We start from the raw sequence: 22,632 nt of genomic DNA, 5'->3' as shown, positions 1-22,632 counted from the left end.
GCAAAAGGTGCTCTTCAGTGAGCACGCCTAAAAATGCCCAGAGGGTGGCCTAAGCACACAGAAAAGGGAAAGTTCAGCTATCAACAAAGACATATATACATATTATATATGCATCTCACTGTTAGCTACTATACAGACTTCATTACTCTGTTCATGCAAGAAGTTTACTACTGCTTTATACCACATGCCAAACTGAAGTCCAACTCAAGAAACAGTAGGTAGAGGGATCTCTGCAGACAGACAGGAAAGGTTGAAAGGTTTTTGCACCGAATATGGAGCTATTTCAAAGAGACTACAGTTCACTGGCCTAATCACCAAAGTAAACAGCAGCCAATTCCTGCACTCATTTATCTTCTATGCTCTGACTAAACAGCCTAATTCAGGTCCTCCAAACCTGCCAGGAATGTGCCAGTTCCACTTTCCCTGAGATTTAACAAGTATATATAGAGAGGAGAGATCTGCATTTCAGAGAGTTGTATTCCATAGTCTTTATCTGGCAGAGCTCCTTGATTTCCTTCCCTCGACCAGGAAAAGCAGGAGAGCCTAAGGAGCATTTCTCATGGCAGCTGATGTTAACGTCCTTATCACCATGCCACGGTAAGGGGAAAAAAAGCTATTGCTACTGTAACAGAAATAGAAACAGAAAAGCTACTGCTATTTTAATGATCAAATGATACCATTACAAATGCTGAGAGCAGTGCACACTGTATTATCCCATGTATTACAATTAGCACAGATCTTTAATAAGCATTTACTCATTGACCACTCTGAAGCAAAAGTAGTACCTCTTAGATTAAACCTAGCCATAATCAGGCTGAATTGTGAGAGGCAATAAAGAGACAGCTACAGAAGATATGTCAAGATTTCATTGTCTGGGGCAGCCAGGTTGTAGAAATGGATTCTGTGCCCCCATTTCATTTAGGCAAGTGATGTAAAATAGCCTGTAGTCATCCCCACAGACAGACAAAGGAAAATCCTACTCTCCTAGATACAGCTGTCAAGGACACTAAATGTGGTGGAGTCTGTCAGAATGCTCCTACTGGCTCCCACAGAGCTCCCATCCATCACTATTTATTTGCTTGGTGCTGTCAGCCCTTTACCTGATAGAATCCTCTCTCCTTTGCCTATCTTAAGACTCTGGAGGAGAGCACAAGAAGGAAGACTGAAAGAGGCGAGGGACAAACTGAACACATTAATTCAGTTAATTCAGCATGTAGGTCTTAAGACATTTTAAAATGAAAATAAATAAAATATTGAAAGATCTTTTTCAGCAAAACTATGATTGAAATGAATTCATCCAGAACAGACAGATCTAGTTATCAGAGCATCATCATAAAGTAGAGCTCAATTCCCATTTTACACGTGGATCTATTGGAAAATAATTAGCAAGGTCTATTTTTAAACTTCTCAAGCTTACTATTTTCTATTAGTGCAAATTCTGCAAGACTCCCTTTGCCCAGAAAATAACACTTCCCTGCAACGTGGCTTCTCTGAGCATGACATTTCGCAGGGACTGAGGATGATTCTATGATTCTATGAGTGGAGACAGAATTCAGAGGATTCTTCTCATCTCTCCTTCCATCACCTTTTTTCTTTGAGAAATTTTCATCATAGTAATTGGGATTTAGAAATAGTGTACATGTGAATACATTGGAATAATCAAGAGACAACCATTACACACACCACCCTTGAGGGGTGGTGATGGAGTGGCCAGCATGGGACTGGCTCTGGAGCTGTGGCAGCTTCAGTAGTGTTGTGTAGAGGAATCAAGAAAAACACAAAGGTCTCTGACAGATGGTGTCCTAGGAACAGTTACAATACACAAATACAGGAAGGCTTAAACACACAAATATCAGATGAGTTAGAAAGTCTGACAGAGGAAACAAAGTGACAAACATTACTGAAGAATAGCAAATACAAGCATAAACCCCGTCCAATATATTTTATACGCCATCAAAATTCACAGAGTAAGCCACAGAAACAGGATATAGCAGGATGAGCACAAAAACGTAGGTAGCAAGACATGTTTTGCAGGTGGAAAAGACTATACAACACCATCTGTAAAATATGTAAGTAAACTGATTAGGACAAGGACACAAATTTCGAGATCAGGAAGAAAGCGGAGAGATCAGAAAGATCAAAGCCCAAACATTACATCAGTAATTGCAGGTACCTTCAGCTTCCATCAGTAAATTTATCATATGCCACATGAGGAAATCTTTTCTTTTTTAAAGTTCTAACACCTTGAAGAATCACTACTTTTAACAACCAGTTTCAAGCTTACCCTCCACCTAGCCTTCAGTAACAACCCCTGTTTAGCTGTTAAGTGACAACAACGATGCTCCATGCAATTAAAAGAGGAAATGTCAGTAACTAAAGCTGTTGACCAAGCTTTAAAAACTTGAAAAATGCTGAGCTCTGGGCAGGTTAACTGTTTAATTGTCTTTTATAGGGATGCCAGAATGTGACCTAGAAACCTAAATGGTCATCACCTTCATAACACTGGCAGAAATGAGGCATGAGCAGAGCTGGACTCGCAACTCTCAGCAGATAAAATACAATGCAAAAATCATTGCTTCACATGCAACAAAAAATTGATCCCCAAAACATCTCCAAGAAATGACTTAAATTGCAGATGCAACTCTTGATTTTCTTAAAAGTGAATGAAGCTCAGCTGTCCTTTCAGGCTCCATTTTATATCTCAATACTGTAGCTGTGGGTATAAATACAGTCTAATGGCATATTGAACAGTATCTCAAACATACAAAGCTGCATGCAGAAGCTGCATACACAATAATTCTGACATTTTAAAGAGTGTTATAGAAAATCTGGCTGCCAATGTTAAGTTCCAGACCTGTGCAAGCATTTTTGCTGCATTACCACTTGAAAAGCAGCTTTCATAATGCGAGTGCTGACAACTGTGATTAAGGCCTCGCAAGCAGATGCAACCACAATGCAGCTTACTGGTGGTGACTTCATTTGTTTTTTTTAAATGAAGTTTCAACATGTAAGCTTAAGATGCTTGTTTTCAACAACTGCTGCAACTAAAACTGAAAGGCTGTTCTAAGCCAACTTGAGTAACAGAAAAAAATCTTAGTAGTTTAATTTTTTCAGGTTTGTGTATAAGCTTTCAGTAAAACGGGTTTGAGGAAACATTGCTGCTTTTAAAAATGAAGTTTGAAAACCAACTTACATAGAAATTAGTATACTAAGACTTTTTAAGCTCTCCTGATTAAAATCCATCTTCAGTAAAGAAGGCTACTAAACTGACAACTGAGACTTGTAAAACGTGAAGTACCTTTAATAAACCACAAGATAGATCCACATAAACTCCCATAATATTTCAAGGAGTTCTGTAGTTCTCCACTTGTGAGAAAGGACCCACTGCTTGGGTTCATCTCTGAAGCAGAGAACTTCTGGGACACTCTGCAGGTCCTTACTTTCCACACTAAGCAGCTAAATGTCATTTTTTCAGCCAGAAATGGATGCGTTTCAAATTACATATTATAAGTTGATCCCTATGAGATGTCTGAAAGCTGAGCTAAATTGTACAGGTATTTCAAAACTAGAAGAATCAAAATAGCATTTCTGTTTCTCAGTAGGTATCAGAAATAGGAAGCTCATGAAAGAAGATTTCCAGCTATAAAAGCCAACAGAGAGGAAACCAGGTTTGCCTTCAAATACAAGTAATTATTGGGCCAGTCTACAACAAATTTACAAACTACATTAAAGCAGAAATTGAAAGGGGACACAAGTCTACTACTCTCCATGCCTGTATGCCAGACTTGGTTGGCCACAGACTTTTGCCCACCTCTGCAGCTGATGCTTGTCCCCAGTTCCTCTGCATCAGTTAGCTCAACACTACAAGTGAATGAGGCCTTTTATTTGGCCTACACATTCTTTTTCAGAGTTTAGCCCAGAACCACATTCTCAAGTTAGACACGGCAAGTTAGTGTGGCCTGAAAGGGTGAATTTCAATCCAGGCTAAAATTCAGAATGAAAACACAGTTCAGCAGCCTCAGCAGAATGCTATTTTCACACTCCAGTGAACCAACACACATTTTTTTATGACTTTCAACTTTCATGTAATGGGAAAGCTTGGCCTGGAATCACTGCCTTAAACAAAGTAGTGTTTCAGAAGTCTGCTGGGTAGAAATCAGCACCACTAAATAAGGAAAATAGTATGTACCAGAAGTAATTCTACAACAAGTTAAAGAGAAGAGTATGAGAGATTTGATTTTGTTTGGCTTGCTCACCCCAGAATGTCAGCTGCCATTGTTTTTATCCAAGTGCTGCAATGAAAGCACTGGGTCTGCACGTATGTGGTTTGTTTTCCACAATGCAGGCAAAAGTCTGCACACTGGAGAAGGACAGAGTATATCCACCATTCCTCCTTTGTTCCAAACTACAGTCTCCAGAACCTCCTGAGAGCAGCAGCACAGTATCTGGTTTCAGGCAGTGCTTTGTAAATCATTTAAGGAAGATTGTGTGAATATTTTATAAAGTGAAAGGCATTATCAGCAGTTTTGCATCATGGAACAGGCATTTACATTTTTTACCACTAACCTCTACATTTTTAGGAGTAACTCAGAACGCTTTTCATATTACAAGCTATTCTGGTCAAGAGGTATGCATGTGGGACACTGGGCACCTTCTCTACATTGATCCTTAGTTTTGGCTTTTCCCCATGTAACATCCACACTCACTATTTCCTGTAACCTCGGAAAAAGTACATTGATCCAGCCAGAACTAGATCTCTCTTACTAAGTATTAAGCTTTACAAGGCTGTACAAAATACTTCAATGCCAAAAAAGAGCTTTATATTTTAACTTTGTTTCTCCCAAGCCAAATTATTTATTAGCTCTACTTCCTCTGCTGTCTAGCTTCAGGACCAAAGTTAAAGGCATTCTTTTTGTAAATCAGTCTGCGTACAGAAAGGTTGGCTGGGAAGGAAATCATGAGATAAATGTTGTGAGGTACTTGGGGTTTTGTGTGTTTGGGTTGTTTTGATTTTGGGGGCTTCTTTTGTTAACTCTGAGGGGCTTACCTCAGATGTATGAGGTAGCGTAGTAGCCTTTCTTCAGTCTGTTGACTGTTTTCTTTATTGACAGTTCTCTTGACTTCTCGTCTCACAGGAACAGAGAAAGTTCTTTGCCGTAGGAATGTTTGATGATTAGCTGGCATTTCTCTCAAGTCATAGATCACCACAAACATCTTCACCACAGTTTTGTTAGGGTTAAATAAGGTCTGAAAAGACAAATAGTTCAATGCAATACTCTTTAGAGATGGCAAATTAATAAAACATAAATGAACAAACAAACAACAAAACCCAAACAAACTCCACCTGCCAAAATAGTCGCCATCCTCTATGCACTTTGTTCTGGTGCCATACAGAAACGTTTATGTAAAAACATTGTGCAGTTTTTCTGGTTTTCAACACCTTAGCTACTAGCAATTCCCACTTTTAAATATAATACTAAACACAACCTCATCTGAATGAAACACCAGTGTATGAATACTGTTTTGCTAATCTGCATCCCTCCCCGTTTATTTTTCCAGTCAGCTTTTTGTCTATGCTATTTTCTAAACACAATATGCTCACAGGAAGCACAGTGGTGGGCTCTGCTTTTAATCCTGAAACGTGTTACCCTGGACTGGGTTCTTAAAAGAAAGAGGCAGATCTTCAGTTTTAAGCAACGACTGTGATTTACTTTCTAATTTTATTACAAAAAAAATAGGTGGTGTTAAAATGTTACAAAATTTAGATACAACTGAGTATTTAATCTTAATCCCTTTAGAAGGATTTCAGAATTTGGACTGTGGCCCAATTACTTCCCTGTTACGTGTTCAAAGCCACAGTGTCCCCAACTATTCTTAAATCTTCAGTAACTGATTTTAAGTCTCTTCACAGCACAGATGGGTTCAAAGGTTGGGAGTCTTCTTATTTCTGCTTTGAATAACTGCAGTACCTACAGAGATGTAGCATTTATACTGCTAGCTTCGTGCTCATTCCAATAACCCCATCTCCTCTGCATGACTTCTTTGATATTAGTGGTTTCAAGGCACCCTTATCTGCTGAATACATACCACTTGTATTGTTCCTGAAGGCGGTACCCGATAACCCCTTTTACCAAGGGACTCTAAAGTAATTACACCCTAGGAAAAAAAATGATAATGAAGGACACGCATTTAATTCACAGGGAGAGATGTAAACAAATCAAAACATTCTATTCATGTAATTGCATTCATTAAAAAGCAAAACAAACCCAAAACTAGTAATGTATAAAAACTAAAAAATAAAGAAGGCAATGAATTTAAGATACAGCTAAAAATCAACAGTAGGGGCCTTACAGATACTTTGGCAGATCATTAGAAGCTGTGCAGTAAGTGGTATATTCTCATCTTGTAAAGATCCAACTTGCTGCATTCCCAAACTAGCAGTCAGGGAGCTATGGCAAAATAGAGCTGTCTTTAAAACATGGCTCCTAAGTTAAAATGGAAACTTTGTCTCCTCCTTTCCATTTTTATATCACCTACAATCGCACCAATATACCCCATATCTCAAAGAACTGATTTCTGCTTTTCAAAGGCAGCAGATGCACTTAATCTTCCATTCTAATCCAAACTTTAGCAATGATGACATCTGCTTTTGTACCAGCTGTGAACTACAGAGCATCCGAGTGCGCTGGAACACTGCTGAGGCCACCCTTAGGGTACTGCCCTAGAGCACACGTTTGATTGACCTGCAGTGCACAGCTGTTGGCCCCCACTGCACTGGACCTAAATCTCCAAAACCCCCAAACAAACAACAAAAAAAGACCCCAGAGGAGAGAAACTAGCTATAAAAATAGGAACAATGTTTCTGATGATGGAGGCACTATACAAATGTTGTATTAATCCTGGGAGATTCAGCCATAATAGCATGTTTAGAGCATGTGGAAAAGCCTGAAACAATGAAACTCAGCTAGGAAGATAAGCAATGCTACTTTAACCATTTGAGGAACATCAGAATCCCTTCACCTCCTGCAAAATCAAGTGAAATAATCTAGAAAAATGAAAGCAAAACAATAGATACTTCTTTGCAGTGGTTAAGAGAAGATATATAAAAGTTTAAAGTATTACTCAAACATAATTTGTAAAACCATTTCATTTCCTGAAGGTCATTTTCACTGCTCTGACCTTCTGTCAGAAACAGAAGGTGAGAAATATGTTAAGTGCCATTAATTTACAATCTCAGTATTGGGATAATCAGATGTTCAATGCTTTACTTACATATTTAAATGGACTATTTACTATATCTTAGACAGACATACACACTTGAAAACCTCTAAAAATCAGTAACACTGAGATCCCTTAACAGGCATTCAGAACAAATCTAGCTGCCCAATTCAATGCTATCATATAAGAGATCCCTTGATTCTTACAAGGAAGCATGCTTTTTACAAGGAAGCACTTTGAAACATCCAAAAACCATGCTGTCGTTGTAGAAACATGGAATTAGCACACAAATACTGAGAACACAAATACTGTGTCGGTGTGAACATCAGCAAACCATACAGCTTGTGAGGGTGCCACGTGTCACAGTAGCTGAGACATTATTCGCTTTAAAAGAAAGGGCTGAAAAACTTCTGTGCCTAAAGTCTTCATCAGCAAATATACCTTGGCCTGCATCTAACCCACTTTGGGAGTGGTTAGTTGCCCAGAGCAGCTGCTTGTTGGGACAACAAAATGTATCCCATTAAGTCCAGCTATTGCCTCACTGCCTATTTTAAGTTAGGTGGATAAAAAGAGATGGTGCAGGTTGATCCCTCCAGTGCAGAGGGAGACAAATATGTCCAATATCCCAAGGTGAGAGCAGTTGGATGGTGCGGCACAGCAATGGGAGAAAAAGCACTAATTAGGGAAAGGAAAAAGGGACAGAACTCCATCATAAGCAGCTGAAAATAACCTAGATCCCTTCAAACCCACTTGCTGAACATCTACTCAGCGAGATCTTGTTCACCTCCACCTATCAGAATTTATGTAAAACAAATCCAATCACACACTCACCATGTAAGGAGAGGGCGCATTATCATCTGAAACGCTGTAGAATGACACTTCAACTGGCAGAGTCATGTGTGTGGGACAAAAGACTCCACTTGCTCCTACTTCTGCTGTGAAACCCTCCACGACGCCAAGTGGGTCTAAGCGAAAATTCAGGACAGATTCCTGAAAAACAAAACACACACAGCTTTGGTTGGAAACCCCTCAGAATATAGCAGCAAACCAGGGAACAGGTTTATATGAAACCTTGGGTCTGTTCTAAGGTGACCAGCCAGAAATCAACACTGAGGCAAGAATTATGATCAACAGCAGAACATTCAGAAAGATGATACAGGTTTGAGAGAAAGCACCATCCACATCCGGTCTTCATCCTACTGAAACTGGTACAAAAGCCCAGAGAATTTAATTGCAGAAGGATCTAGGCATGATTTTCCTTGACATACAATAGTGGGGGGAGTGGGGTAACCTAGAATCTGTAACTTTTCTCAACATACTCACTCTGTATTTCACAGAGTATGATACAACCCATTAATGCACTTGCTATCAGTTGCTGGTATTTGATACGCTACACAAAGTGAAAAGCTGGAGGCTACACTTCAAATACATTCTGTTTACTACACTGATTCAACACAGCTTTTGTGATCAAGTAGTCTTAAAGAGTGAAAATGTGAATCTTTTTTTCTAGGTATACACACGGACAATTACAGATTATTAAATCTTATTTAAGTCAACAGAACACCTCCTCACTTGACCATAGCGGGAAATAAAAGTTAAGCAATGCGTTGTGTCTGAATCTCTGACATAGAAGATGTCTGGGGCATGAAATACGTGCCCTTACAGCTGGAAATTAAAACAAATTTTATTCAATTTAATTATAAACTTTTACATTGTAATCAGGCTGGAATTATTCACAGTCAAGTACTTTTCAAAGCAGTTCAGAAGAATAATAACAATACCACAAGAATTCCAGAGAATATGCAATACCTCAAAGTTCCCCAGAAGGCTAAGACTTGTTACTGATGGAGCACTAGAACTTAGGAATGGTTTCCCATGGCTCTCTGGATCCCTGTCTCTGTTTATACATTGTTGTGGGCTATTTAAAAAAAAAAAAAAAAAGACAGAATAAATATAAAGGATAAAAGCATTGGCTTTTGTCTTCTGGGTACAAAGAGCTCTAGAAAGAATCATTTACTTACTGCATTACAAAATATTGTCCTAAGGAAGTAACAGTTGAACACTGCCTGGTAATGCTTTAGCAAAACATTTTCAAGTTGACTGAAAAAAATACAGTCACAAGTTTTACATTACAGGGGTTGAAGATAATAAAAACGTAGGTTGTTCATTAACTCCATTAAATAGGAACCAAAGTATCAGATTGTTCTCTCTTGCATGCAGGTATTTTTGTCTCGTACCCTGATGCTTCTAACACCAAAATACCATACTATAAGCTGTTTGCGTTAACGGTATTAATGTACAAAAGACCACGGTCGGTTACTTTTATAAGGCAAAATGTTTAACCCATTCAACATCAAGAACAAAACAAACACAAAAATAACACTGACTTGAAGAAGAATCAACAATTACTGTATCTTGTTTGAAAATTCAAGTGTATATGACAGCATGCCTACCCCAGGATAGAGCTCGTCCTGGCAGCAGCTCTCGTACCGTGGCTATTCCCCAGAACTGTGCTAACCTGGAACCCTGCAGCCTCTCAGCTGCCAAACCTTATTTCAAAATAAGGATTCTTTTTGAAAGGCCCCCATTTTCTGTCTTTGCTAACATGATTTGTGGTTGCATATGGATATGTCTCCCCAAAAAATATTGATGTTGCTTGTAAATAAAACACACCTTCTTGCAGACAGACATTTCAACTGCAGCAGTGATGAATCCAGATCAAAGCACCCAGACTGTGTTTTCCTTTGAGGAACCTCAAAAGGGAAAGAACATGCTAATTTGAAAACTGTACCGCTAGCAAGGGCAATTTTGCCAAGTAAGCACAAGTTTCCCAGTAATGTTCATGACATTACAAAACTATGAACACAGAGCAGAAGAAAGTCATTCCTATACATTCTAAACCTAGTGAAGGAAATCCTAGAATTATTGATGACAAGACTGTAAATTCTGATTTTGAATAAAGACTCATTCAAGAGGCTGATGCCTTTTTAGAACGGTACAGAACATTACTAATAAACAGGCTGTAACAATTTCCATCCAAGTTCCCTGAAAATATGACAGCCTTTACAAGCACTGAAGAATAAAACATATCAGGCATTGATTACAAAACATCAGTACTTCAGAAGTTTCAGTTGAGACTCCCTTTTTCTTTAAAGACTCCCAACAACCTACCAAGAGCTGTAACACTTCCCCAATGTCCTCCTGTCTTATCACAGCAGCTTTGTATCACTGAGTCATTCAATGACATCTCTGATTGCTGAAGAATATACAGTACAAACTGTTCACAGAAACAAAAGCTTTGGAACAATAGGCAATCAGGTATTAATAACTCACACAAAAAACTCTTAAATGACAAAATATGTTAGCTTACACTAATTTGCAAAATGCTTTCTTCTATGCTCTAAAATAACACCAAAGCTTTTTTTTCTATAGAATTTTCTAATGTCACCTTTTGTTAATCTTGATAGGATCTCAACAACTACCTCCTTAAATATTCTCGTTTCCAGAATTATTGTTCAACTTCATGTGAGTGTTAACTCTCAAATTTCCACTTGCAAGAGCATTCATTCTGACACTGAAAGTAAACACACACACTTCACCTAGGTAATTGGTCCATTTTTCTACCATACATAGATATTAAAAGAACAAAATACCTCCTTTCTCAGTATAATTCCAACAATAACTTACAGGACTTGAAAGCAGAGGCAATCCAGTTCTGGGATGAAAAGCCTTGGTTGATGTTCCATCCAAGGATCGAAAATTATGTTTCCGCCATGTATTTGCGTGTTTTAAAGATGGTGCTTTCTGTCAGCAAAACAAATTTACCCAAGTTCAATGGCATATTTCAATGGCCTACCATGGCAATACTCTCCTTGCTGTAAGGGAGAGGACTTCTGAACCAGATGGATCTGCATCACACTAGCATATTATGAAATACTTAGTATAAATATGCCTTGACTCAAACTACAACTACAGAGACTGGTCACTAAAGATCACATACTCTGAGACACTGGTGTACTTATAAAAAGACAGGATGCTTAACTGCCTAATTGTCGTTCATTAGGCTATCACCGTAAGCAGAGTAAGATAATGTTCTTCTCAATGTTAAATTTGTAATTAGGAAGGTATGGGGAAGGCACTACCAGCCAAACATTACTTCAGACCAAACCAGCAATGACAACATGCTGCTTTCTATGAAGTTAGACTTAAATCCATGTTCATATTGGTCCTTAGCAGATATTGAGTACAAGCTAAGAGCTTGTACTAAGAGCAGCTATACGAATTGTTTTTTCCCCTCTTATGTATTTACCTGTACATCTGCGTTCTTCAGCCGCTCACACTTAACTACATTGTCTTCTGTAGGTTTCTTCTGAGAAGTGCTTTGTAAATCGACACCTATTGGGTCTTCATTCTCATCATGTGCAGTTTTAGTTTTATCTTGTTTGGTTTTGTTTTTGCAAATGTCATGATCTTTATTTAAATAATTCTCAATACTAATAAGCTGAGTGTTTTGCTCATAAATAATTGGTTTTTTTGAGTCTTTATCTAAACACTTGAGCTCATTTTTGTGCGAAGAGTCAGAAACCTGCATCACAGTTGCCTTTTTTGTACCTTCAAGTATTCTGCATTTATCTATCTGTAAATTGTTAAAAGAAGTGTCCATGCTGTTGTTCTCATTAATAACTGTTCTTTCTTTGAGTTTATTTGTGCAAATCTGTTCATCAATGTTGCTGAAATTTGAACACTGTTTAATTCTGTTGGTTACCTGGTCTTTCTGTGCACAACCAGAATGTTTCATTTCTGATTTATCTGGCAATTCAGATTTATTTTCTTTAATACATGATGATGATGATGTGTGAATGTTAGTAAATGCATGATAAGTTTTATTGGAAGTCTGATGAAATGCATTGCGGACAGCTTCACTGGGTTTTGATAAAACTAGTTTTCTTCTTGCTTGGAGTTTCAGAGAAGGCTTCGATTCTCCATCAAACCTAGAAGGACTGATAGGAGTATCAGGTGTCTTAGTCCTTGATTTACTGCTGTCTTCTAACAAATTAAAATCAGATTTAGCAAAAGAAACAGAAGAGGGTTCCTTGCCTTTCTTCAGCAAATTTTCATCTTCATACGTACTTCGGAAAATCTTTGAAGTAACTGGGCTAGTCTCATGTCCTTTTAAAGGATGTCCAGTAACATGAGAAGTGGCCGGATCACAATGAATCAAGTGTTGGGCAATCCTTGCTATCACCTCCTGCCTCTCCTGGAGCAGAGAATCGATCAGGGGATTGCCTTCTCCTGCCAACTGACGGCCACAATGGTTCACTGGAACACGGGAATCCAGCAGTGTGATCTCTGGTATTGCTCTAGTTTTCCCTTCACCGCCATCTTGTATCGCATTGTCTAAGTTGGCAATAGAAACAGGGGAGGTCTCCTTGCCCTTCCTTGGCAAGTTTTCATCCTCATAAGTACTCCGAAAAGCTTTTGGTGTAGCCAAGCTGTTTTCATGTATGTTGAATGGACGCCTAGTAACAACTGGTGAAGTAGCTGGATCACAGTGAATCAAGTGCTGAGCAATCCGTGCAATGACTTCTTGTCGCTCTTGAAGTAAAGAGCCTATCAAAGGATTGGTTTCTCCTGTGGGCTGATGAGAGCAATGACTATTCGAAACACGAGAATCAGCTAGGGAAAAGGATTTAAAAGTTCTGACAGGTGCTTCATGAGATTGTGTCTTACTGTCTGCTGTAGCATTATAGCACTGAACTTTAGACTGCGATGCCCCAAAGTCAGATCCAAGTCCAGTAGATGGATAAAGTTTTAAATTTCTGATAGATGTGGTAAATTCAGGTGCCTTTTTCCCATTAAGTTGTCCTTCAGGTGTCACTGTCCACGTCTGTTTCCCACAGAAGCGCTGTGGACTGGAGGTACTGCATTGCTGTGCCGCAATGGAATCACTGTGCTGATGTAACTTACGCTCTGGCATTCTCTTTTCATAAAAGCTAAGGTTGGTGTGAATACTACAGGTCAGTACTGGGTAGTTCGATTGTCTGGGCAACGACTGGACACTGACTCTCAAGGCCACGTTGTGAGAAACGTTTGGAACAGGAAAGACATGCTCAGTTGGTGTCTGGGAAAACTTCCATTGCAAGTCCACGTCTGCAGCGCTCACCCTGAAACAATACAGAAAGGCATTTACAGAATTATCTAAATGAAGAGCCTTTAATTATCTACTTCATAACACAAATGTCTAAGTAAAAACACTAGAAAAACCAGCAATTGCTGTACTTCGCTAAGTGTACGAATCCTATATAACCACCAAAGAACTGGGACAACAATGTGGCACCTTCTGAAAGCAAACAGGAAAACTAGAGGGAAGGATGGTTTTAAGACAACTTGCAACAACCTGCAAACAGCAAATGAGTAGTATTTTTTTCCATCTCAGACATACCTGTACAGAATGTTTCGGGGAACAGCACCATGTGAAACACTCAGCCACGCACTTAGCTGAGAGAAGAACACAAAAGAGCGAACAGCCAATAAAAGAGTCTTCTCTTCAATAAATCGATCTCCACTCCTAAAATGGAGTAAAAGAAACACATGGATGCTGTCAAGAATATACACTATTAGAACTAGAACATTTTAAAAGCTTCATTCTGAAAATAAAATGCAGCTGAATCAAGCAAAACAATGAAACATTGAAGATTACAGAGCCTGATTTGGTTTTATCCACATAGTAATTTATACAATTTAACATAACAAGTCATGTACAAAGATCTTCAGCTAGGAGCATTTCATACTCTGTGTTGCAGAGTGTGCACTGCAGAACGTATGAGTACGGGAAGACTATGTTTAAAAGATGTTCAGATTTCATTGGTAAATAGTGGTTTTCTTAGATCAGTCCTCATGGCTATGGACCAGTTCAAAACCGCTGATAACTTTAAGGCCTTTAATATGACAAGATTCTTGCAACTATCAGCTAATCCTCATATTCAACTTACTGTCGAGGAACTGGCTCCAAAATCCACCTTTCTAATAGCAATGCATCTTGTTTGATTGCAGGATCATTTATATCATTCCCCTCAGTGGTGGGCCCTTCATCGCTATAGCAACAGTCTGGAAGTAGCATCACTTCTACCATGATTGGAATATTGTTCTTCCACAGTAGCATAACCTCAGATCTGGTTCGCCTGGCTTGACGACACTGAAGGAAAGAAGAAATGTCAACGCATGCAAGCCATAAAAATATTATCCAGATTTAAGTGTACTTTAAAAACATGTTCCAAAGTACTGGAAAAGGCTAAGGGTGAAATTCTGTAAAACAGGTTTCACTAAATCAGAGATAAGATTCCAGAGCTGTTAAATGAAAAATAATTACCAAATCCTTTTATGGTTGCCATCTGAGCAACTTCTGTAGACAATTATATTAAAAAGAGCATATAAAACCACATTTCACCAATAATTGTACTTTGCTACCTTGCACTTCTCTCTCCACAAGTCATCCTCTAGGATGGACACACTCAAGCAGTATCTTTATAAGTTCTGTGTCTTGGAGCGGGCTAACTTCTACATGAATAATAGCTTAAATTCTCACAGTACTTAGGAACTTTTACTTGAAATAGGATGCTCCAACCTTACGCCCAAACAGAGTAGCTACATTTGTTGCGATCATGTTTTTGGATCACTAACTTTTCAATAATACATGAAAAAGCAAGAAGTTAGGCAAGTCAGCCTATATTTTCTCAAAAAAAACCCCAAAACCAAACCGAAAAAACATCCAAACCAAACAGACCAAGAATGCTAAGAATAGCACTCACCATTTGCATAATAAAGACTTGAAAATGTACTGCATTGAAGTAGTCATGCAGAATTTCATGTTCAAGGATAAAAGGCTTAATGATCTCTTATTTTAAGGACAGCTCTATTATTAGTATGATACTGAATTACATACTCATTTAAATGTGGGACTGACAGAAAGCAATTGTTATTCATGCTAAACTGTAACTCTACCATGGGGTTCTCAGCTGACTTTGATCAGGGTAGCAAGGATGCCCATCATGACACTTAAAATGAAACGGGTACCATCATACCTGAGCCAGTTTGTCGCTGCATTCATGCTTAGTTGTTGGCAGCTGGCCTGATTGTGCCGGCGGGCAATGAAAGCCCTCTGTTCTGCCTTTGATCGAGTACTCAGGTGTTCGACCTTCAGTGATCAGCAAGGCCAAGGAGACCAGGAACTCCTCAGCTTCATACTCAAAGTATTCATCCAGAGTATCTGTCAGTTCAAAAAGACAAAAAAATGACATCTGCTGTATACTAAGCTTTCAATTGTTGGCTTACCCCACAGTTTGTTTCAATTTACATTTAAAGCGAGAGCTAAGGGAAATGGATCTTTGTACCACACTGGCTGCACTCCCCATAAGTTACTGTACCACCACAAAATAATTTTCCTCATCCCATAACACTGTCGCTACAAGCAGACAAGATTAGAAATACTCTGAAGAAAGATTCATATCGTAACTGTCAGTGCAGCACATGTCAGCAGTGCTGAGGAACAATGCTTTGTGTTGTGAACCACAGATGGATCACAGCCTCCCTAGAAGAAAAAAGTTTCCTGGGTTCTGGTAGGAAAAGTCTAATGGCAGTATGACTTGGCATTGTTAGTATCATGGGATAGAAAGAGAAATCACAATACATCATAAAATACATTAAAGATTGAATAAGGAAAAAAAAAGAAATATTGTCTTCTATTAGAAAAAGTGGGACAATGTTCTTGAAGTTTTTACTGTGATTCCCTCCTGCTGAGAGCAAGGCTCACTTGAGAGGTCCATTTTCAGTTACCATTAACACAGAGCAAAGGTTCCCAAGGAACATACAGAGTGTTCATTGTTTTGTACCATGGTCAGTCTAAACTTGCGCAAAGAATTAAAACTCAACAAGTCTCCGCAGACAAAGCAGCAGCTGGCATTGCTCTTCATGAATTACCCTGGCACACTCTATTCCCACAGAGGGAGAATGTTCCCTGATTTTATGGTGTTGTTTATGGTATGACCACCCTCCTCCTTCCCCCTCATCATGAAGATGTCATACATCATTCAAACAGATTCAAGTACAACCAGACCATGTCACTCCCTTCTCTGCTTAGAAACGCTTAAGTTTCAAAATGATTTAGTTACTGAAGAGGTTAAAGGAAAATCGCTTTTCTGAAAAAGCTAAACTACTTCTACTTCAAAGTCTATTTTAAGAGCAGCAAAGAAAAGCAGGTGGAGGCAAGGCTGCCAGCAGTCCTTCACCTTTATATTTATGCTTTAGGGGAACAAAAGCACATGACACCTTTACAATTTTAGCTTAAATGTCCTAAGTCATCCAACAAAAGTGCCACAGGAACAGAGTTAATTTCTATTCATGTTTTGATTACCATGCATAAAACACCTTTCCACTTAGAAAAAAAAGAAAGTCTCTTTTGTCTTCATTCCCTCACAGCAGAGTGTTTGCCAGACATGGCAAGACAGACTTCAGAGATCCATACAAGAAGAGATGCATGAAACAAAAGCTCCAATTAAATGTGCAATTACCTGCATATGCAAATTGTAAAGTGTGTAAAACTAGCTTTTGCATGTACATATTTGCCTAGCCCAGGCTTGTACTCCACAGACCCCAGGGCTTATAGCCTTTTTGATGGATCTACATAAAGTAAGTAAGAGAAGCCAGCCCACTGCCAGGGAACAAAATTCATTGCATAGTCATCCTCATCTTTACTGACTCTTTCTCCCCACCCTTTTAAAGGGATGCACTTACACAGCTGCTTTCAGTGGCAGGGACAGGCTATAACTGGGCCCCTCTTTGCACTGTGTGCCCATATCTAGCCAGTGGTGCAGCACTCCTGACCCACACCATACATGTCACACCTGCACGCACACATCCATGAGAAGGTGCCAGCCACTGGACTGCCACAACCAACACAGGTCTTGGCTCCATCCTCCATGGGGGAGCAGGGAAGGGGCTCTTCTAACACAGTTGTCTGCCCCCACCTTGGGGGGCACCCTTACCAGAAAGGGATCGTGGGCTCTGGAAGAACAGGGCGCTGCCAGGACAATTCATCCGGCCATTGCCTGCCCTCAGGCAGAAGAAAAGCCAGAGAACAGATGAATTACCCTGGAAGACCCCACATGGCACGTGAACAATACATTAAATCATCTGGCACGAGTTAAAATGGTCATTCATCTGACGGATGGCAGAAAATGACTAATAAAGGGTGCATGAAAGGAATAGTAAATAAAAAAGGACAAGACACTTCAGTGGTGTTATGAGTCACTTAGAAAATTAGGCACCTGCTTTTTTTTTTTCTTTTTTTTTCCAGCTGAAAGTCTGGTGAGCAATAGGCAAATCATCCTTGAGGATAGGGAAATGGGATTTGCAAGGACTCTGAAAAGCATTTGGTATTACAGCTGACCAAAAACATAACAGCAGCATTATTTATCTAGAACAGGGTGCCCAGAGAAGCTGTGGCTGCCCCATCCCTGGCAGTGTTCAAGGCCAGGTTGGACGGGGCTTGGAGCAACCTCCTGTAATGAAAGGTGTCCCTGCCCATGGCAGGGGGTTAGAACTGGATAAGCTTTAAGGTCATTTCCAACCCAAACCATTCATGATTCTACGATCTTTCTGCTAACACAAGCATCATGCTCATCTTTGTATGCTCAAGGCCATGGTAATGTCAAGGAAGCCACAGCAGGAAATATCACTACTGGAGTACTTTTCCTACTCTGACATAGAAGTTCAAAAATTCTAGAAATTGTTCAGCAGGAATGATACTAACTTAAATCAGAATTGCCTCATGCTTAGCAGACTAAACAGAAGGGGAACTCATCCTTGAGAAAATGTGTAAGAGGAATTCTGTTTAGTTAAAATAAGTAAAAACATCTATGAGTTTACAGAAAAAATAAAGAGCTTGATCAAGATCTGCACATGCTTTTGCACACAGATCCCATCTCAAACTTCATCTTACTGTAACAGAAACATGCACAGTAAGATGTGGTATCTGAAAATTTACCTTCAATGATTTTAAATAGCAAGGAACAGTAAAATTGATAAGCCCTTTAATTAACATTAGCAGCTTACTATGTGAAGCTGTAGACCTTGTATTACTTCCCTCTCTTTTCTTAGAAAGAAAAAAGGTAAAAATCCATATTTGATCAGAAGCTTCTGGACTTGACAGAAATTAACAGATAAATCATATGGCCTGAGTGCTTCTGCTGAGCTGGTCAGAGGCAGGTAAAAAAGCCCAGCCCCTTTTTGCATGAAAAAAATCTGATATCAAAGCTTATAATTGTATACCTAAAACACTCAGGGTCTTTACAGACATGTAGCACTAATTGACATAACAAGCCATAGACGATTTAAACGTGTCCAAGATCCAGTGAATGTAGTAAATAAGCAAGATCTAGTGAATAAAGTAGGGCAAATAAATCTGAAATTAGTAATGATTATTTCAGAATACATATGCAATACTACTTTACATAAACAGATAAAGCTTACTTCTAAGTGCAATTTGCAAACACTGCCTCTGTTCCTGTATCAGACCCATTATTTCAGAAGCAACCAGTTTCTTGCGTTAAAGATAGGAGACTCATCTCGCTGGAGATTCAAATCTGTATTGGCTGCAGTCACAAAAACATGATACTGTTTCAAAATAAAACCTTCATCTTCTTAAAGGATGGTAAACAGCAAGTATTCAACTAGGAAATGCTACTGTTTTCACAACAGCATTATGAAGACGGGCAACGCTTTATGTCAGCATTGTAACAAAGTATTTGATACGGACTAAAAAAGCACAAATAGCAAGGGGTTTTCTATAAAGTTCATGGGCATATTGATGGTTTTTAGCTCCATTAGGTTTATATATCATTTAGCCCCTTTTCATTAAGGAAAAACCCCTATAAATATTGAAAAGCCTGGTAAATTGTTCCTATACAAAAGACACAGATGATGCAAGTTGATGTAATTGAGGACAAGGGTGGAAAGACATTTATAGAAACAGCAAACTCAGTGTTTAGTTATAAAAAGTCTTACAGTGTGTGTGCTGTAACCGTTTTCTTTTGTGTATGAATCAGCCCTGTTTAAGAGACACATCATATATTGTGCATAGAGAAACCTCAATCCTATAATCTGACTATACAAAAATGATTACTTTTCTGCTTCATCTCTAGCAACGGGACATGCAAGTATATAATATAAAATATGCATCCCAGCAGCACCTGGGTTTTATTCCCCCTAAAATAGCAAAGAAAAATCAGTTACTTGACTGAGTAGATTGGAATTAAAGTAACAAGACACTACAGCCCTTTAACAGATACATTGGAACTGAAGTTTATTGACCAGGTGGTCACAAGAGATAGCAGCAGATGTCAGACTCCTCTAGGAGGGAAAAAGGCAAACACAAATTTAGACTGAAGCTATTACACATACACCAGAACACACAGTACTGGAGAACTGGAACCTGGAGGCACATCCTTGTTTCTTGCTTTGTCTCCTGCACATATCAACCTCAACTAAGGCTGATTTCGTACACCTTCTGGACAAGCAGAAAAGCCCATTTAACCAGAGAAGTCATAAAGATGGTCTTCAAATCCTTGTCCTCCCCCATCCACTACACACATATGCACATCATTGGAGCACTGAAATGAAGAATAAGAACGCAAAAAAACCCAAAAGAGTTAAAGAGGCTGACATCTTAAAACATCTGTGGAAGTTAGGTACTAGTGCTAGGATGTGGTAGCAGTGAGTCACAAATCCACTTAACTGTCACCCACGGATTTTCCCAAAACTTCTGTTATTCCACTCGTACCCAGCCGACTCCTTTCCCAAGCAGGTCACACTTGTGTGGACCAACTCCCTTCCCTTTCCTATCACAGCATTTTCTGTAGTCATTACAGAAAACGCTTTCCTGAAACATGTGCATTAGAAGAGCATTTAATCTATTTTCTAGGCTTTGACAGGAAACAAAGACATTTGGTACCATGTAACCCATTGTGCTCCAGGGGCCATCGGCAATCCTATGCCCTGTCCTGCCCAGGGACAGTGAAAGGGTAAACAGCCCTGTGCCTTCCTCCTGCCACGACCAGGCAGTGCCACTGTAATCTCCCTTAGTCCATGCTTATTTTATTGTCCTACCACCTTTCCTACTGCACTGCATACCATAAACATCTGCCAAGCTTGTCCACTTCTCAGAAGATCAAATTTATTCAGCTTGAACTATCTGTTAGTCCTGACCTCCACTGATTTGGAGGGCTATTTTCCAAGATGGTCCACAAAACAACTAATAATTGACTTTTCCTTCCTGGAAAATCTTCAGGCATCCATAATGAGTTTTGAAGGCCACCGATTTAAAATAATCAGATTTCTATCTCACTTCTTAGAAAGTTGAAACCCAGTAAGCAAAGCAGTAGACAAGAGCACACGGTGTGTTCTGGTTGGATGCCCAGCTGACAAGCCCTGCTCCTGACCTACCCCAGCTGTCCAACAGGCACCATGGCACAGTTGCTATCTCGGTTCTCTGCTTCCTTCACGTGTTACGATTTTCTTTGAAAGACTAAATATATTCCTTAAGTACTTGGGGGTTTTGTGCTTTTAGTACAGGCTGTCTGTAAGGAGATGCTTCAGTCTAAGAGCCCCGTGGCAGGACAGTCAGGCTGCACTGTCAGCGTTCAGAATCCACCACCTCCTAGCAAAGGCATCGCTCTGCATTTACAAATGTACAGCAAAAGCTCTTTGGCTCTTCTCCCAAAACAGTCAACTGGATAAGTTTCATTATCTCACTATTCCAAGAAGCAGAGGTAAAGGTAGATCCGTATTTTAAGAATAAAGCAGGGGTTCAGGAAACTACTGTAAAGGAAATGAAACACAATGTAAACATTTGACTAACAGCTTCTCTTCTGGAATTAGAAACACCTATGGGTGCTTCGGTTAACTAATTCCATGTTGTGCTTCACTTCAAAAGAAAGTTGCCCTTGAACCCCCCCAAATTCATGATGAGCAGTCATATTGCGTCTGCATATTACAAACCTGTAATTATATCTGAAGTCACACGCTTCAAAAGCCAGGCAATATTGAGTTTAAGTATAACTTAAGCTATCAAGAGGTAAAGTCATGAGATGGTCTACTTGTTTCAAAAAACAAAGTATTGGTTAAGTTTACTTAAATCAAAGCATATTCAAGGAACTGGTTACCTTATCTTACAATACTCCTACATAGACATTTTTCCTCCCACATTAACTCCTATCTTGGATTCTTAGGGACCAAGATCTTCAAGGTCAGGGACAGCCATTATGAAAACATGAGGACTGCAGCACAGTACCTCATCTTACTCTTGCTGTCTTCCTTACTTTTTCCAGGGTACCAAACTGAACCACTACCTGATTATCAAAGCAGTTCAGCTGAAGGCAGGAAGTGGTAGCATAGGAATTTCACATTAGGATTGATGCACAGCTGCTATTCGAAGAAAATATAGAGTATAAGCTATAAAAAATTGCTGAATCTACTTAGTTTTGCATAGCAGAAGAGGAAGACATTTACCTGCTTGTGTTGTTATGCCAGTTTATAATTAGAAAAACAAAACCATGTACATCACTAAGGGGGGATTTTTAAAAGTCAAGACACAGCTACATGGCAGATGATGAAGTTAGCTCGAGGCTCCAGAGTAATAAAAATCAATCAGTACCAATCAGTGCCAGCAGCTCCACTCCAGACTGCAGTGTCACAGTCACTCCCCAGAACGTGCGTATCACTGCCTACTTACCACACGCTTCTGCTGGATGCCTCTCGCAGCATCCAAAGCTAAACTCAAGGCAGCTTTACCATAAATAAAGTTACCAAAAAGAGACTGGTCTTAAAATTGGGCTGAGTTAAAAAAAAAACCCCAACCAAAACCATACATTTCATATTTAGTAAAACTTACTCATGTTCAAGCAGCTTAGTAAGTACAGAAGTAAAATCCAGTTGTATTTATTTAAAGCTAAGATTTCCTGCAGTCATCTCAGAAACTACCGCTCTTTGAGAGTGTAAAATGCAGACTGTTAAACTGATCTGGGTGTTCCCATCTTGCTTCCTGCATTTTGGCTGACATCCTATTTTGCCATCACCATACTGCTTACTGAGTCACTTCTCTTCTTCCAACTGTAGCTTTCTATTTTTATCTCAGCAACAACAGTTTAACCTGCTTCTTTTGATTTTTTTTGGCATTAAACCAAATTCTAGATCCAACATTTGCATTTGGATCAAGAAAACTGGTTTTATTTTCTCTTAACTGGACAAAGAAAAAGAATACTTAAGAACAAATTATGTAAGCTGAATTGTTTCTTGCTCCACATGGAAATCACAAATTGTGAAGTAGATCATTATGATTTCGTCATCTGTATTTCATAGATA

At 39.2% G+C, this 22,632-nt stretch overlaps 1 protein-coding gene across 5 annotated transcripts in view; it reads right to left on the bottom strand.

The window, feature by feature from the left end:
* ATOSA (atos homolog A) overlaps nt 1-22,632 on the bottom strand; it is a 48,593-nt gene that overhangs the window by 1,434 nt on the left and 24,527 nt on the right. For 3 of the 5 annotated variants that reach the window (XM_080626407.1, XM_080626408.1, XM_080626410.1), the window contains 10 exons: nt 15,300-15,484; nt 14,211-14,413; nt 13,661-13,786; nt 11,528-13,382; nt 10,906-11,022; nt 9,892-9,971; nt 9,028-9,136; nt 8,050-8,208; nt 6,088-6,156; nt 5,048-5,247 (listed from right to left, as the gene is read on the bottom strand). In XM_080626407.1, coding sequence (XP_080482533.1) covers nt 5,048-5,247; nt 6,088-6,156; nt 8,050-8,208; nt 9,028-9,136; nt 9,892-9,971; nt 10,906-11,022; nt 11,528-13,382; nt 13,661-13,786; nt 14,211-14,413; nt 15,300-15,484 — 3,103 coding nt within the window. Of the gene's footprint in view, nt 1-4,256; nt 4,462-5,047; nt 5,248-6,087; nt 6,157-8,049; nt 8,209-9,027; nt 9,137-9,891; nt 9,972-10,905; nt 11,023-11,527; nt 13,383-13,660; nt 13,787-14,210; nt 14,414-15,299; nt 15,485-22,632 lie in introns of all 5 variants that reach the window. The other 2 variants (XR_013957748.1, XM_080626409.1) reach the window with 2 other exon arrangements.

Source organism: Psittacula echo, assembly GCF_963264785.1.
Source record: "Psittacula echo genome assembly, chromosome: 10".
Classification (NCBI taxonomy): Eukaryota; Metazoa; Chordata; class Aves; order Psittaciformes; family Psittacidae; genus Psittacula; species Psittacula echo.
The sequence above is the reverse complement of the archived record's forward strand: the minus strand, read 5'-3'. Positions and strand labels throughout refer to the sequence as shown.